Source organism: Panthera onca, chromosome F2 (assembly GCF_046562875.1).
Source record: "Panthera onca isolate mPanOnc1 chromosome F2, mPanOnc1 haplotype 2, whole genome shotgun sequence".
NCBI classification, from domain to species: Eukaryota; Metazoa; Chordata; class Mammalia; order Carnivora; family Felidae; genus Panthera; species Panthera onca.
Window position 1 is genome coordinate 34,549,100 of NC_138356.1, and position 18,347 is coordinate 34,567,446.

Below are 18,347 nucleotides of genomic sequence, written 5' to 3' on the forward strand. Positions count from 1 at the left end.
AAAAATGTTTGTGTGAAGTATGAAAGGCTTTTAAAATCATTCCTAATGGTTTAGGGGCATCTGGGTTGCTCAGTCAGTTAGGCATACAACTCTTGATTTCAGCTCAGGTCATGATCTCATGGTTCATGAGATTGAGCCCCAAGCACGGAGCCTGCTAGGGGTTCTCTCTCTCTGTCCCTCCCCCTCACTCGCATGCTCTCATGCTCTCTCTCTCAAAATACATAAATAAACTTTAAAAAATCATACCTAGTAGTTCAATTAAAACAGCAAAATTCAGCTGTAAATATCCTAAAGAATTTTTTTTAAAGCAGAACTAATGGCAAATGCTAAAAATCTGAACAATTCAAAAAAAGCAAGCTACCTAAAAGAACTAAATATGAAGAGTGATCCGGATTGTTGTCACTATCCTTCAGAATCAGTAAATGAACTACTTTTAGAAGATATTGAATGAACAACCAACTCTGTAATACTTTATGGATCATGTAGAGTTTTCCTAAATCCAACTATCTTGATCCTTCCCTCCTCCATGACAGAATGAGGCTTTTAATGTTGCTGCCATGGCAAGGTTTACCTACTCTTATTCTTCAAAAGCAAGGCCATATCTTACCATCTCTGTTTTCAGTGCCTGGAATAGTGCCTGCCACTTGGTAGACACTTTGCAGAGAGAGAGGGAGACAGAGAATCCCAAACAGGCTTTGCACTGTCAGCACAGAGCCCGATGTGGGGCTTGAACTCAAGCACTGTGAGATTATGACCTGAGCCGAAACCAAGAGTCGAATGCTTAACCAACTGAGCTACCCAGGCGGCCCACATTGGCATTTTTAGTATTGCTAGAAAGAATTAACATTTTGTCTTTTCTTCCTATAGGTGGAATTTGAATGCATAAATGAAAAAAAGAGGCAAAAGAAGAAAAGCTACAAGAATTCAGGTGTTATCAGTGTGAAACATTGTGAGGTTAGTTGATATTGACCATTTATAGTAAGTGTAATGAGATTCCATTTCAAGTGCTTTTTTCAATATGGTATATATTAAGCAAACAGACAAAGAATATTAAAGTTTTTTCTTAAGAAATGTGAATTGAATTTTGGGCAATTGAAAATCACATGAGCATCTGGATACCCTTAAGGAAAAGAAGAGAGTAGGAAATAGTAAAGAAATCTTTCAAGTAAATTTGGTTCCAAGGTTTGACAACTTTTTAGCAAAAGAAAAGATTATTAAAGTTTTTTCCTTATTGTAAGAAATATGAAGCATCATGGTATTTTCCCAGAGCATTAGCAGAAATGACCTGACCCAGTGCATCTATCCTGGTCATAATTTCGAGTTGAGATATTGTAAACAGAGGGGAAAATTCAAGAGATTTCTTACAACAAACAAATGAGGTTTTTCTGGTTTTGTTTTTTATTTAAAAAATTCAATTATTATGCTTATTAAAGCTCTCAACATATTAGATTCATTGCCAGTTTCTTAAAACCTAAAGTGATTTCATCTTTGGCCATTAATATTCTAATCTTAACATTGCTTTAATTATCTCAAATTAAAATCATACAAATTCATGACAAGTAGGGGCAGCGGTACCTTAAACTCAAATGCTGGGGTGGTTTCCACATGCTTATATCATGTTTTGTTCAGTTTCTAAACTGTTAAAAACGTATGCCAGAGAGCTCTTTGTATCTCTTGTATAGTAAAAGAGTTTTAATTTTAACAGTGCTATCTGTTTTTAGATTACAGTGGAATGCACATTCCTTGACTATATCATGGGAGGATGTCAGCTGAATTTTACTGTAAGTAACACTGACTTTTTCAAAAGTCGTGTAACATATTACTTTTTCCTACCATTTTGCAGTGTTCTATCCTTCCTGTAAAACTGACTTAGTGATGAAATTTATACAAGCTGTTTAGTATGATCTCCTCAGACAGGTTGTCTAATAAGCTCATCCACAAGCTTTCAACTTTGTTGATCAGATCTGTTTCTTCTGATGGAAAGCAAATATGTCCTATAGCAATTTAAAATTATAGAAGCATTAGTCAAACAACATACAAAAATAAGCCCTACATCTAAAGTCATGGATTTGAGGCATCTAGAAAAAATAGGAATAACAGATTGTTTCATGCTGAAGCTTTAATTGTTTGTCTGTGGAAAAACTGGTAGGCCCAGGCATTTGTTAGAAAATGGTAGCAGCAGGCTCTGGGATGAATATTTGTTTCATCTCCTGGACATCGAGTGTAGGCTTTTCCTTATTAAGGGCTGCAATTGTTATTTGGCAGGTGGGAGTGGACTTCACTGGCTCAAATGGCGACCCAAGGTCTCCTGATTCCCTTCATTACATCAGCCCCAATGGTGTTAATGAGTATTTGACTGCTATCTGGTCTGTGGGACTGGTCATTCAAGATTATGATGCGTGAGTATGACTAAAATATTTGTTTTTATAACTCCCCAGAAGGGGCAGTTTCTGTTTCATCTGCTAGTACTTGGATATAGTTGTTGGTGATAAGACTGCTGGGGTTGACAGGGGGGAGGGGAAGGGGCATGGTAAGGGTAGCTTTATCCCTAAAATTTCTTTCCTGTTCTCTTTTCTAGTTTTTTCTTGGTGACAGTCTTAGTGTTTACTTTTGACCTCTAATCTCTGGCTGTGATCAGTTATAAAGAGCCCACAAGCTTGTTTCTTTGATCTGGTTTCCTTGGGGTTTACTCATTAGGGATAAGTTACCTGTGTGATTGAAGTTCAGATGACACATTCTGTAAACATTCACAGACACTATTTACTAACATGTCTGTTTCTTGCCAGTGGCTGTCAAATTATTTTCTTAATGGCAACCTTGAACAAGTGCCAAGAGATAACTTGACTTAACTGTTATAAAATATTTTGAATAGATTCTCAATGTATAGATTTTTAAGAGATTAAATAGGTCCTCTTGAAGGTTTACCAAACAATAGAAAGCAATCTACATTAATACATTTTTGTTCTGGATCTCTTAGAGCACAGTATAAATTTTCACTTGCCTTTGCCTATTATTTTATGATAAAAGCCCTTACACAAATTGATGGAGCTTTTTATTAATCTGTTACAACATTTAAAGAGGTAATCTTTTCAGGCAAATGAAAACTAATCTAAAGCAAAGGTGGCAATATCAATATCAACCTGGTATGATTTAAGTCAAAACTCAATAAATGTAATAAAAAATTATTTTATAGAATACTTTGTTATATAATCCAAAATGGAAATATAACCATGGACATATTTGATAAAAGAGTATGAAAGTATTTCAACTGAAAATAGTTAGAAATAATTAAAAAAAAATTTTTAAGTTTTTATTTATTTATTTTGAGAGAGAGAGAGCACAAATGGGGAAGGGACAGAGAGAGAGGGGGAGAGAGAGAATCCCAAGCAGGCTCCACACTTTCAGCATGGAGCCCCTCAGCACTGTCAGCATGGAACCTCATGTGAGGCTTGAACTCACGAACCACAAGATCACAGCTAAAGCCGAAATCAAGAGTTGGACACTTAACTGACTGAGCCACCCAGGCTCTCCTATAATAAAACTTTTAAAGCAACACAATTAAAATGGAGTTTATATAAAGAATAAAAAATTTATAAGGTTTCTTTCTCAGACTGCCACCTGGAAGTTAATAACAAAAGGATAACTAAAAAGAATTTACCATATGGAAATTTAAAAAAATCTTAAGTAGTTGTTAGATGAAAGAGGAAATCAAACTATAACAACAGACTATTTAGAAATAGAAGGAAACAAGAAGACTATACATGGTCCTATCTTTAATAGAGGAAAATTTCTGGCTTTACATGCTTTTATTTTTTAAAGAAGAAAAATCAAATATAAATGAAATAGAGTTTCAACAAAATAAAATTAAAGAATAGGAAGAAAAAATAAAGATATGATGATAATAGCAGATTCTATCTGTGTATGAGCCATCATGTGTCAGGCACAATTTAATGTAGTTTCTATGTGATGCTCATCTGATCTTTATAATTTGCTGTGACATATGTACTATTATCATCCATTATCATCTGCATTGTGTAGATGAGAAAATTTAGGCATAGGAAGTTAAGTAGCTTGTCCAGAGTGACTCAATTGGTAACTGGCAGAAACAGAATTGAGCCTGGGCTGTCTGCTCCAGAGACATGCTCTCCAGGCTATTTTGTGTACTTTGCTGTATGTCCTCTAAGCACCAAAAGTAAGGGACTTGGAAAGTTTTAAAACCACCACTAAATGAATAAATTAAATGACAAGATGATTCTTTGCAAGTTCAACAAAACATAGGCAAATCTTGCCAACAACATGCATAGAATATTAGTAATGAGACAGAGATTATAAGCATAGATCCAAAAAAAAAAATTAACAATTGTAAGTTAATACTCAATAAAACTTATTACACTGGAACATCTGGATTAAAGGAAGATTTTGGGGGGAAGCTTTAAATTAGCAAAGTTGACTCAAAGAGGCAGGAAGCCTGAAGAGACTAGAACCATGGAAGGAATGGTATAGTCCAAAGAGCCACTCCTCACAAGAGAACCAGGCCAAGACAGTTTCATACATAAATTCTACCAAACCTGTAAGGAATAAATTTAAACCTAAGAGAATCAAGTAAAAAAATATTAGAAATCAGTGAGAGTTCAGAAAGGTGGTCAGATACAACATAAAATTAAAAAATCAGTAACTTCTCAGTAGCCAGCAATAACCAATTGAAGAAATTATAGCAGATACAAGATCACAGTTCATAATGCAATAAAAATTAAGCATGAATTCAGAGAGTTCTAGGATCTTTAGTGAGGGAAAACTACAAAATTGTACTGAGGGACAAAGAAGGAAACTTGTTTAAATGGAGAGCTATACCATGATTCTAGATAGGCAGATGTCATAATGATGTAATATATAAAAATTATCCCAGAATTAAGCAATTCCTATCAAAATTGCAATGGAACCCTGATAAAATGATTTTTAAAATTTCCTAGTGGGAAAAATGAATCCAAAAAATTTTTGAGGGGGAGAAAAAAAGAAATGAAGGGGAGTTTTGTTTTAGCAGATATTAAAACTTATTTTAATGCTGTATTAATTAGAGGCACCTGGGTCACTCAGTTAATCATCTGACTTCTGCTCAGGTCATGATCTCATGGTTCGTGGGATGGAGCCTTGAATCGGGCTCTGTGCAGACAGCCTGAACCCTGCTTGAAATTCTCTCTCCTTCTCTCTCTGCCCCTCCCCACCACATGCTTGATCTCTTTCTCTCAAAATAAATAAACTGTAAAAAAAGGTGTATTAATTAATATTACAGAACTAGTACATGACAGTGGAACAAAACAAGTCTTGAAATAGAGCCTAGGGTGTACTTGAACTTAATATAGAGATGTGATAGAGATGACATTTTAGGGAAAGGGGTTGTTACAGCTGCTAAACTAGACAAGAACTGAATTTGTATTCCTAAAATCATACCTATATATGTTAGGACACTATTTTTTTTTAAGATTTGATTTGATTTATTTTATTTTAATATTTATTTGATTTTGAAAGAGAGAGACAGAGTAGGGGAGGGGCAGAGAGAGAGGGAGACAGAGAATCTGAAGCAGGCTCCAGGCTCTGAGCTGTGAACACAGAGCCTGACACGGGGCTTGAACCCACGAACCGTGGGATCATGACCTGAGCCGAAGTCAGATGCTTAACCAACTGAGCCACCCAGGTGAATTTTTAAGTAATCTCTACACCCAACATGGGGCTTGAACTCACAATCCTGAGACCAAGAGTCACATGCTCCACCAACTGAGGCAGCCAGGTGCCCCTGTTAGCATACTATTTTGTATAGAATATAGACAAACTGCTGAAATAGACACCCCCCAAAAAACATACATTTACCAAAATAGGTGTTTACTTCTTTTTCATGTTGCAAGTGTAGAATGTGTCTAACTTAGGTTCTATCCTAAACGCAAAAAGAACAATTAAGAATTAATATAAAAAGAATATCCCAGCATAAAAATTAGTATGTTCATTACAGTGTTTTATAAGAGCAAAGCATTGGATGTTTATTGGTTGTGGGAGAATATCCATACAGTGGAATATTTAGCCATTCACATGATGTTATATATTCAGGTCCATAATCCCTTATCCCCACACCATTGGGGCCAAATATTCATATATTTTGCTACAGAAATGTGAGAATTTTATATGTGACTTTGCACCATGTTTCTGTGGCCAAATGTATGAATATTCATATTCAGTAGTATGAATAAAAGCTATAAATAACCTCATATCAGTTGAGGTCAGGTTTTGCTGCCAAATGAGTTTGCTATAAGCGAATGAACTTTTGTTTTTTAGGGCTTTATGGATTTATCTAAATATTTATTCAGCAAAATGATATACAGTGTTTAAGTAGAAAAGAGTATGTTATAAAATATGAATATAAACTCCAGTTTTATAAATATATATAGAGAGAGACATTTTTCACTCTTGTTACACAGAAAAGTACTTAGAGTGATAGTTGCCAAATATTAACATTAGTTCTCTAGTGGTTATTATGGGTTTAATCTTTGTGTTTGCCTTAGATTTTGAATTTTTTTTAAAACAAGCTCTATTGGTTTTATTATGAGCAAAGATAAAATTTTCTATTTTGAGAAAAAAGTTACTTTTCAGTTTTTTCAAATTTTCTTTTTAGTGATAAAATGTTTCCAGCGTTTGGTTTTGGAGCTCAGATACCTCCTCAGTGGCAGGTGAGAGGAAATCCTATTTTAAATATTTCCCTCCAACAAAAGCAAAACAGGGTCTAATGAGTCCTTTCATCTTTTGACAGGTTTCGCATGAATTTCCAATGAACTTTAATCCATCCAATCCCTACTGCAACGGTAAGCTAAAAAGTTAACAGGAAGATTTTACACAGAAAGCCTCACTAGTGTTTGTTACTTGTTGTTTTCTTGTGATTCAATACTACTCAAATTCCCTTCCTCATTTTCTTTTCGTGACATATTTAACATTCTGTTGTATAAAGTGGAAGAATTACACCAGGTTGTTGGTTCAAGTGGTAAAGATAATAATGGTGCAAATCTATTATGAAGATGATTGTTGGCTAAGTTCTACCTTGAGAGGTTCAATAGAAAAACAAGATTCTCAGTCTTGAGAACAGATCAATATTCGTAATCATATTATTTTCACATACAGGTTGGTTTTAAAACAAACCTTTAATAAAACAAGTAATCCAATATACAGATTTGTGAAGCTTTTCTCAGAGTAGCAGTCACTCTCTACAAGGAAAACATGTCCAGCATCAAATTACTTGTTACTCAGATTACATCTGAGTGGGCTAACAACAGAACAAAGAATTAAGCTCCCACAGTGGCTCTCCTCTACATAGACAGCAGAAAACCAACATCTGTTTCATTTCATTTTCTTCTTTATACCTCAAATATCCAAGTCTTTCCTCCTTTTTACCCCAGTGAACAATCCAGCTAAAATGCCAAATGTCCTACAATATGATACAAGTCTGAACTGTTTGTAGGAGGAAAAGGAGGTAGGGAAAGAAGCATATAATTGTAGCTAATAAGCTAATTTTCTGCAAAGGGTCCTTTTGACAATTACAGAATATTTAGATTTCTAACAGAAGAGGGCGTTCTTTCCTTATCTTCAGTTTTCATGAACAATATTCATAGAGCAGAAGACCATGAACATTTTGTTGGGAATAGTTTGTATTAGGGTTTTCTTGTTTTTTTCTAGGACACACTTTCCATACTAATTCAATGTTCCTTTGATGTACTTTCAGTGGCTGGTTGTGACCTTTTTATCCCTAGCCATTTGAAATCGGGAATAGCAATTCTTGTCAAGAACTGTGTTTCGTGCTTATGATGAAATTGGAACAATTTTTGGAATTTGGTGTTAATTAGGTTTTATTTCTTGCCAATAAATATGGATGACTTACATCATGTGAAAGTTCATTTTAGAAGTTCATTTACTCTGAGTAAAATGAGCCCATCTTTGGGCTGTCACCAAGCATAGCTTTTCTATTTTTGGTTTATAGTCTGAAAAAAATAATCCATTTGGTTTTAGACAGAGGACATACTGTACTGAAAAAAAATATGCCTTATTTTAAAGCAAGGGAGTTGAATTCCCTTTTCTTGATTAATCATTGAACTTAGGTGCCCAGAAATAATATGTCTTGCTTGTTCCTTTAATGCAAAGGAAGGATTTTGGCATAATTTAATTTTAGTGGAGGAACTGAAGGCAATGGATATTTGTGAAGAAATTTAATTAACAGCTTATATATCTTCAGATTGAAAAGCAGACTGAAATGATAAAAATGAAAAAGAATATTATTGCTGTGAGGACTCAAATTTTCTATAGCATGTATCATTGCAGTAAGATCCTGCTGCTGGCCTATGTTAATATTATTTTTGTTAGCACTGAACTGACTGACCACTAGTTACAGCTTCACCTTGTGCATGTAAAGTCACCTGTACATATGAATTAGTCACTTTCTCAAAGGATGTTCATGAGACTTATTCCTAACTTCAAAGTGACTAATAGGAGCTAATTAGAACTCTTAAATGTTAAGAGGAGAGCACTGGTCTTGTGAAGCTTTTAAATCAAGTATATACTTCTTTTCCTTGTTGATCTCTGTTCTGTTGGACATTTTAAATAGAACTTTTAAAAATTATTTATTATTTTTTTGACAGAGAGGGAGAGAGAGAGAGAGTGCGAGCAGGGGAGGGGCAGAGAGAGAGGGAGACACAGAATCTGAAGCAGGCTCCAGGCTCTGAGCTGTCAGCACAGACCCCAATGCAGAGCTTGAACTCATGAGCCATGAGATCATGACCTGAGCCAAAGTCAGAGGTTTAACTGACTGAGCCACCCAGGCACCCCCTGTTGGACATTTTTAAAGCAAGACACCTGTTTTAGTTTACATGTAAAACTTTTTCAGGCAGATTTCCTTAATCTCACCAAGTATAGTGGGGGAATTTCTTGAGGATTTCTAGTATCTTACCTGCATCCTTGACACTCTAATGTTAGGGGTAGATTCAACAGGCATGTATGTCACATGAAAACTTCATCAGGAGTGTTTTTACCAGGAATGCCATTCAAATTCCACTAAGTTGTGCTGTTATAATAACCAATCTCTCAGTAATTTATAATAATAACAGTTTATTTCTTGCTCACTTTATATATCCCTTTACATGTGGCTAGTCTGCTCGGTATTTCTTCTCTTTCTGGGACTCAGAACCTTGACTGAGATGTTCTGCTCTCTTTGCAGAAGGAAAGAGCAAGATTGCTGGTGAAAATAGGCAGTGGTTCTTAAAATATCTACTTAGACATGAATGTCATGTCCATCTACATGCGTGGTCAAAGCTAGTCAAATGGCCCTGCCCCGTCTTCTACTATGCAACATCTCGGCAGGCCTGGGCGGTACTGCATCAACAAACACATTAGTATTTCTGCAGCAAAATGTAAAACACAAGCTGGAAATGAGTTTTTAGAACTATACAGTTTATCATACCATGCTTAATCTTTAAGTTACTGAATAAACCCTTGACTAGAATTAACATTAGGATTATAGCCATCTGAGTCCAGAGAATCTTTGGCCATCTATGCAAAAGTTTTTCCATTTTAATCAATAACTTTTACTTACGCCTTATCGTCAGTTGTATGATACAGCACCTTTTTCATTCTTTTCCATTAGAGTCTTAGTCCTAAAACAACAAAAATTAGGCAATATAACAGTCCTACTATAGATTAATGAATAATTTGGCTGAGATGAAAATAAATGCCTTTGGTTGGAGGAGGGAAGCATTTAGGTTTTTGCAATAGAGCATAACTAAGAAGTTTTGTAATATATGGCTGAAGAGAAACTCTTGAATATAGAATTTTTAACTATTTAAAGCAATATAGTGTGTGTGTGTGTATATATATATATATATATATATATATATATATACATATATATAATTATACATGTATATTAATTAAATTAACAGGTGTAGTGAACAATGAACAATTAAATTGTGCTTGACAATTTTTAATACTGCTTTTCTTGGCCTAGGAATCCAAGGCATTGTAGAGGCATATAGGGCCTGCCTTCCTCAGATAAAACTCTATGGACCAACTAATTTTTCTCCAATCATAAATCATGTGGCCAGGTTTGCTGCTGCAGCAACACAACAACAGACAGCTTCTGTAAGTATCATAGTGCCAGGGGACAGGGAGAATATGGGTTGGTAGTTGCCTTTGGTGCCGAGATCCATCAAGATACAAAGAGCATGAAATAATAAGATAGCTGTCCTTGGTTTCAGAGTAACATCTGTTATTTTTAAATTAGTGATCATTAAAAGCAGGACAACAAAAAAATAACCCTTGTACTCATGAGTCTTTTCTCTTCCATTTGAATTAATTTTCTTAGATAGGTTCTACTAAAAAGAAATGGCTAATACCTACCTTTTCAAAGGTAGACTTAACAAATTAAGGCTTGAGGAAATTTACTGTTTCAGTTAGTGATGAAAAATTACTTACTGTCCTAAAAGGGTCTGAATTAGACAACCATTATCTGTTGGATTTTGATACCAAATCTCTCTTAGTTTCATTATACCCAAAAGTAAGGCAGGGATAACTACCTCATACAACTGCTGAAAAGTGAAATAATATAATTCATATAAAGTGCACAGTGCCTGGGGCAGAGTGAACACTTAGCACATGATTGCTCTGTTATAAAACTTATTTCCATTCTAGACTTAAATGATCCAAAAGATGGGGTAACAACTTTATGTAACATTTTACCATTCCCTAAAAATGTTTATCAGAGATGACAGTATTGAGAGAAAGATTCCTCCCCAAACCATATCCATTTTTCAAAAAGTGCACTTTAGTTTGATAAACAATTCTGCTTCTTTCATATTTGACCTTTTAGAAACAGAGTTGCCACTTACTCTCTTGATCGATACTTTAACATATTTAATACTTCTGTTACATCAAAGTGTTTATTCCAATGCTCACTAAAAGTTTAATGTCTGACATTTAGATGTCTTGCTTCTGTATATTTATACCAACTGTATTTTGTGGTCTGTTGCATTTTTAATGAACCTGCAATTTTTGTATAAATAAATTTCCTTGTCATTAGAGAGTCTTAGAATATTTTATGTAGATGGTATCCTAGGTAGAGACTGGAAAGGAAAATGAATAAGAAAGAGACTGAAAGACTCATCAAGCTGGAGATGTTTTTAACTGTTGCTTTTATTGTTTGGGAGCTCAACCTGTGCTCAGTGGATATAATTTTCTTTTTTGGCAGCAATATTTTGTGCTCTTAATCATTACTGATGGTGTGATAACAGACCTTGATGAGACCAGACAAGCTATAGTTAATGCTGCCAAGCTTCCTATGTCCATCATCATTGTTGGAGTGGGAGGTGCTGACTTCAGTGCCATGGAGTTTCTGGATGGTGACGGTGGAAGTCTGCGGTCCCCATCAGGCGAGGTAGCCATCCGAGATATCGTCCAGTTTGTGCCTTTCAGACAGTTCCAGAATGTGAGTACCACTCCTCCTTATTCTTCATATACACTAAGGAGTTTGACGACAGACCTTCACCAATCCATAACCAAGTGGTTGAGTGGGAGTCTGGGGTTAGAGGATGTGTGGATTTTTGGTTTGAAGAGTGCTGATTAGATTCAGCAGTTTTGCTTCAAGTTGTGTACTTGTGTGTTTCTTGCAGTCTATATGATAAATTGTTATAAGTGGTGTTGCTGTGAATGTTTTAATTTTATCTTTACCTATGTATGTAACAACAGAAAAATTCTGTACAAGTATATGATGAATTTGTCAAACTGGAAGTTGACTTGATGAAAATCTCTCAGGACCCTGTTTTACCCAGTTTACTCCAATGGTAATGTCTTGTAAAACTGCAGCACAGAATCACAGCTGGGATATAGACGTTGATGTAAATAAGGCCCATCACCTGTGGGACCCCTCTTGTGGCCCTCTTAGAGCCACACCCACTTCCCTTGCACCTCCACCCTGCCTTAACCCCTGGCAACCACTAATCTGTTCTCCATTTCTATAATTTTGTCATTTCAAGAATGTTATAGAAATGTTGGGATTGGCTTTTTTTCACTCAGCATAGTATTATGCATTGTTGCTGCTTGTGTTTATTTTGATTGCTGAGGTGTATTCCATGGAATGTATTCCATTCCATGAGGCGTATTCCATGGTATAGGTATACCTATACCTATTCCATGAGGTATAGGTATAGGTATAGGTATACTGGTTTATTTAACCATTCACTCATTGAAGGACATCTTTAATTGTTTCCAGATTTTGTCTATTATATGCCAACATGCTATAAACATTCATGTACAGGTGTTTGTGTGAACATGAGTTTTTATTTCTCTGGGATAAATACCCAGAAGTGCAGTTGCTGGGTCGTATGATTACTGCATGTTTAATTATGAAAGAAACTATGCTCTTTTACATTCCCACCAGCCAGTGTGTCAGTGTAGGGGGAGGTGATTAAAAGCAGTAATGTTAGGGATCCTTGTGGTGATGAAACTGTTGTGTATCTTTTTTTGTTGTTTTTTTTTTTTTTAGAGAGAGAGGGTGCAAGTGAACGAGGGGCGAGAGAGAAGGAGAGAGAGAATACTACCGGGGGAGGGGGGAGAGAGAGAGAGAGAGAAAGAAAGATGGAGAGAAGTGGGATTCACCCGAAGCTGGACAGGAGCTCACCCCAAGCAGGGCTCGATTTCACCAGATGTAGGATTTGAACTCACGATCCATGAGATCATGACCTGAGCCCCCGAGGCACCCAAAACCATTGTGTATCTCTATTGTGGTTATGGTTATACAGATCTACCCAGATGATAAAATTACACAGAATAATGCAAACACACATGCAAATGAACACATGTAAAATAAAACTGGTAAAATCTGAGTAAGGTCTGTGAAATGTACCATTACTAGTTTCCTGGTTTTGATATTACACTATAGTTATATAAGATATTGCCTTTGGAAGAAACTGGGTGAAGACTCTCTGTATTATTTTTGCAACTTCCTATGAATCTGTATTTCAAAATATAAAGTTAAAAAAATTAACACTAAGTAAATGAAAGACCCACATTTAAAAGCTAAGGAACAAAAAAAATTGTCAAATGCCAAAATGTTGGCACCAAAAAAGGACTTGATAAATGTTAGTGGGGGTAATAAAACACTCTTAAGTAACATTAGTTACTTAGCTTATTCCATGCTTCATAGACCATTCCTAAGACAAGATACAGGCCTAGGAATTGGGAATTACTGTTTCTTACTGACTGGTGAGGTATTCCTAGTCTGTTATCAAAATGCCAGTACAAATTTGGTTACTAATAAAGTCACTTTGATTTTGTTTTTCGTAAGGCTCCAAAAGAAGCGCTTGCTCAGTGTGTCTTGGCAGAGATCCCCCAGCAGGTGGTGGGCTACTTCAACACATACAAACTCCTTCCTCCCAAGAACCCAGCTAAGAAATGAAAGGAGCCATGGCCGCAGGAGCAGAATTCTTTTGTGCTGTATGGAGCAATGGATTCCTCTCCCACCCCAAATCATGAATCTGTTATTTTACATGCTTTTCATCCCTAGCATTTATGATGTAAACCTAGTTCTCTGTGGATTATATCTATTTAAAGCATTCTTTTTATACTTTTTTTGGAGGAAAGTGCTAAGTTAATCTCTGCTCAATCAGTGCTGTGATTGCTAGTGACTTGCAGTGACACTATCAGGATTAGAAGCTCGCGTGAGAAGAGCTGATTTGGTGGTTGTGGTTGTTTATTTACATATTGTGAAAATGCTGTTTTTTGAATGTTTGCCCCTAGAGAGAATGGAAAATTGCTAGGATGTGATTTACAGGTTGCTATACTTTGTTCTAGGCAATATATGTTTTATAAACCAATGTCCATACCTGATGACAAGAACTTCTTAAATTACATGATATTGAATTTGTTCCTATAACTGTATTCAATGCTTTTCCATGGGATAAAACTTCATTCACTTTTGCCTCAAAATTGCTGCACTTTAGACATTGCAGTTTACAAAACAGTATGCATTCGCTTAGGACTTCATAAATAATACTGAATCATTCGAAGGGAAGGTACATATTCAATTCTTAAAATGTACAATCAGTAGGTAAAAGGAACCTCATGTAAGTAAGCCATTTTTATTTGCCCTTCTGGATCTTTTATTTCTATTGTGGAATACTGTAAACATGGTCAGATTCGACCTTTTCATTTACTATGTGGGACATTCAGGATTCTGTATCTGCAGAGATGATAGTTTATCCTAGATTCAACATTATTAGAGTATTTTAATTGGAATTTGCTAAAATGGTTAGGACTGCTTTGTCCACAGAAGCTATGAGGACCAAACATATAAGAGGAAATTCAGAATTCCATTCCCTTTTAACTAACGAAATACTTTAGTTATTAAAAAAAGACAATTTTTATATTTTCCTTGCTAAGATCTCATACATTGATTTGTACATTTGTACAGATTCATTTAGACATTTGCTCCGTTTTTTTAGTAACATTTTAGTCTGATTTTTAAACTCATGATAGTGGTCATGTATTAATCAAAATCAAATTTTGCATTTTAATAATGTGTTATTTCCTAAGTCCAGAATGTATGTATTCAGCATAAAACCTGTTGTAACTTAAAAAAAAATTTCCCACTGCTGCTGCATTAGGATAGGGTGGACTTTACGTGCTTTTTGTTTTTTTAGAGTAGAATTATTTTTTTCTCTGTTTTTTACCCTTTAGAACATATTCAGACATTTTCAGAATAGATTCAGTAACATTTTATTAAAGGACCTGTGTGCCAAGTACTATGCATATTCATATGTTGGCCAATCATCTCTAACAATTTAATGTTAAAAATTGTGTGTTTATCATATGTCCTTAAGTGGATGCACCTGGTGCCTTGCTGACATGCCTTTCCTTACTGAAACTTGCATCGCAGCTCATATCTCTCATTCTCTGAAATGTCGAAGGGAGATGAGCTCTCAGCCATGAAGAACTTTGGCTTCTCAGAAGTCACATGTTGTCAAGGTCAGGCTAAGAGGAGACCTGCTTGTGCTTGTGGTTGCCTAACTCATGCGAGCAGTTCCTGCCTTCCCACTTAGCTAGCTAGCATCTGCATACGTGCTGTTAACTTGAAGGTGCCTAATAGGCTGTTACTCTATGGCATATCTCAGTTGACAAATCATTTTAGCATTAGTTAAGTGAGAAAAAAACTGGTAATTCTTCCAGTAGTTTGGAGCCTTTGTTGTCTCAGATGTCCTGATTTCAGTTCTCTTTGTGTGCTTGGAAACAGCATATATATATTGCTGTGGTTTTCAGGATTTTTTTTTGGAGCCTTAAAAAAAAATGACATACACACATCCTCAATGTATGGTGAAACAGATAGAAGTGGAGCTTCTCTACGCTGGAGCAGGGTCCAGAGTCCCTCTCACTGGTCCTCCTCCTCCCTCCCCTTAACCAGCCGCTGGCAGCCCTGAGTCACCAGCACTGGGCACCTGGGAACCACTGGTCGTGAGCATTCATTGTTTTCATTAGCCAAATACTGCTACTTCTGTCACCACTGTCTGATTTGGTCTTCATAATTTTATATGCTGGTTTTAACCAGAATCATTCCAATTTTTAAATTACTTTTTAAAAATTCATTCTTGATCAGGTTCATCAGTAGATGCTATTATTCATAGGAACTATGATTCCAGCAAATGAGGATAATTGATGCCTTTTTGCAGTTCTGAATAAAAGCATTTACAGTTTCTAAATTATCATTTGGTAAAATTCTTACTATTTCACCATTTCACCTCATCACATACTGATTTAATATTGTTTTGTATAAAAATAGTCCTTTTCCCTATTGTGCCACCATGCACTGCACTGTCACCAGTTCTTAAAATGCATTAAAAAAAATAACCAAGTTGACTTTTCCATCTCATATGATCATCTGTCTTACAAACACGTATTGGGGTGACAGTGCCCTGGGCAAACGTAATATTTCTCACATATGCCTGCACTGAGAAAATAATATATACCAATTAGCATGGTTATGTCACCTTGTGCTTTGAATTGAAATTTTTAAGATCATAAAATTTCAAAGTCAGATCAGGGATTTACAACTGTTCATTTTGGTAGTGCCTTAGGCACCCTTTCCAGAAAAAGTTCTGGGCCCCATTGCTGTTTATGCTTTATTTGACATATTTTGCCTTTTTCATTTTATAAATTTCCAGGAAAACCATCTTCAATAAATTTCTTCTAGTCTCTTTCTGTGTGCAGTTGATAGTCATGGGAGTGACACATAAGGGAAGCCAGAGGTTTGGTTATGATTGGCAAGAGACTATCTTGTGCTTTAATGATGTTGTACTTGATAATAAGTGTATAAGTTACTAATGTATGAATTCATGTTAAATATATCTTCCATTTGAATTCCCTTTGGATAAAGTTATTTCTTGATGTGATTCAATAATAGTGCCTTGTTTTCATTTATTCTTTCTCTAAATTGTTATCAAAACCAGTAGAAAAATTAGAAATAAAGTGAATATAGTATTTAGGGTGGCCTGTATTCATGTATTGCTGCACTGAGCAGTTTGGGGCTTTTTATTATTTTATAGGAGTTATTCATTTAAAATATAATGAATGCATTGAAGATACATTTCTGGGTGCAAGGGATAGGTTCTCAGCTTATAGCTGGATGGCCTAAACAATATGGTGCTCACGTTGAATCAGTTGTGTTAAGCAGGGCAGTATACCCACCTTACTTTTTTGTTTTTTGTTTTAATTGCTTCTGTTATGTTGCAGTCATCGGGCAGGGCCTTGGGGATACAGTGGTGACCTAGGGGCTGCAGCTGCTGCCTTCATAGAAATAATGGACTGGGGGAGAGAGAAAACATTAAATGAGTAATTACAGAAACATGAGATCAGTGTATGATGTAACATATTGTAGCAGGAGACTTGACCCATCCATCTGGCAAAGAGCAGTTCCCTGAGGATGTGCCGTTTAAGCTAAGACCAGCTAACGTTAGCTGGGTGAAGAGGGTTAAAAGCATTTATATGGGGTTAGGTCAACAGCAAGTTTAGACTTTTAGGAATGGAAAGAACTTAAGGTGTGCTGAAATATAAAAGGTGGGTGGGAAAGTGGTAGGAGGGAGGAGAGATAAAATGGAGTGGTTGGTGTTGTTTACATCCTGCGAGACCTCAGGGGCATGCAAGAGAGTTCGGGCTTAGACTAAAGTTACTGGGATGCCACTGAATCAACTTACACAAAAGAATGATGTGATCAGGCTCATGTTTTTGAAAAACTGGAGGGCTTCAGATTTTAGGTTAGATGATGGATGCCTATTGCCAATGGCTATGCCTTCCTGAGGCCTTGAGGAGGGAGTCAGTGGTGGTTACCTTCTCGTAGAAACTCAGCTGTCTGGTCACTTGCTAAGTGCTTGATTTGGGGTTAGTTTCTGAATTCTGTGCTTTTCCTGCCACAACCCTGACTCCACATCAAATCATCTGTTAGGCCCATATCTTATCAATTCCATAGTGGTCCAGAGGCTGGCTCACACCTGATGGCAACACAGATCCCCAGGATTGTCAAATCCTTGCTTGTAGCAAGATCATGACCTTTGTCACTTGTCACCAAGCATGGCCATATTCGGCCACATTCCCCAGAAAACTCACAGCAAGTTGCAGTGTCCTTGGAGAATTTTATTCTGGCTTGGCTATTGATTCTCTCCTCCCCAAGAAGACGTGATGAGTGAGACAAATATTATCAGCAGAATTTTTATTCTTACAATAGAAAGGGAGGCCGTGATATCTTTGGCCTTTTCACAAGCAGATTCAACATACCAGGTTTTCTAATAGCACCTGGTCTTCTAGGACCAGACTCAGAAGAATATCAGGAATTGGGGAGCTCAAGAGAGTTCTCAGAAAGATGACTGAAGAGGAAATAATTTCTCTTTTTCAACCAGTTATTCTATCCAGTAAGAGGTATTCACTTTGAGCATATATTTATTGAGTAGCTTAGTACTGGCAATCAACAGGCAATGTCAAAATGAGTAAAATTTCTTCAAAGAGCTTATAATCTAATACGGAAAAGAAGATAGTATATGATGCTAAAATAAAAAAATAAAGTGAATGAAATAATAAAAAAAAAGAATTAGTAAGCCCTTCGTGCTTAAGTAAGACTATCCCTTCTTACGCCTTCAGGCATCTGTAGTCACGAGTACAGAAGGAACCCGTGAACACTGCTGGCAAGATGTTCCTTTCTCCCCTCTTTCCAGCACTCCTTTCTCCCCACCACTGTCCTAAGATTGTCAGGACTGATCCTGCCAGTTCTCACAAGAAGTTCAGATCAT

General features: G+C 36.2%; 1 protein-coding gene across 5 annotated transcripts in view; it reads left to right on the plus strand.

The window, feature by feature from the left end:
- CPNE3 (copine 3) overlaps positions 1–16,468 on the plus strand; it is a 48,393-nt gene extending 31,925 nt beyond the window's left edge. For all 5 annotated transcript variants that reach the window (XM_060610846.3, XM_060610850.3, XM_060610848.3 and 2 more), the window contains 8 exons: positions 868–954; positions 1,722–1,781; positions 2,266–2,399; positions 6,662–6,716; positions 6,797–6,848; positions 10,031–10,164; positions 11,270–11,506; positions 13,364–16,468. In XM_060610846.3, coding sequence (XP_060466829.1) covers positions 868–954; positions 1,722–1,781; positions 2,266–2,399; positions 6,662–6,716; positions 6,797–6,848; positions 10,031–10,164; positions 11,270–11,506; positions 13,364–13,474 — 870 coding nt within the window. In that variant the 3' untranslated portion in view covers positions 13,475–16,468. The remainder of the gene's footprint in view (positions 1–867; positions 955–1,721; positions 1,782–2,265; positions 2,400–6,661; positions 6,717–6,796; positions 6,849–10,030; positions 10,165–11,269; positions 11,507–13,363) is intronic.
- Positions 16,469–18,347: the final 1,879 nt, after the last annotated feature.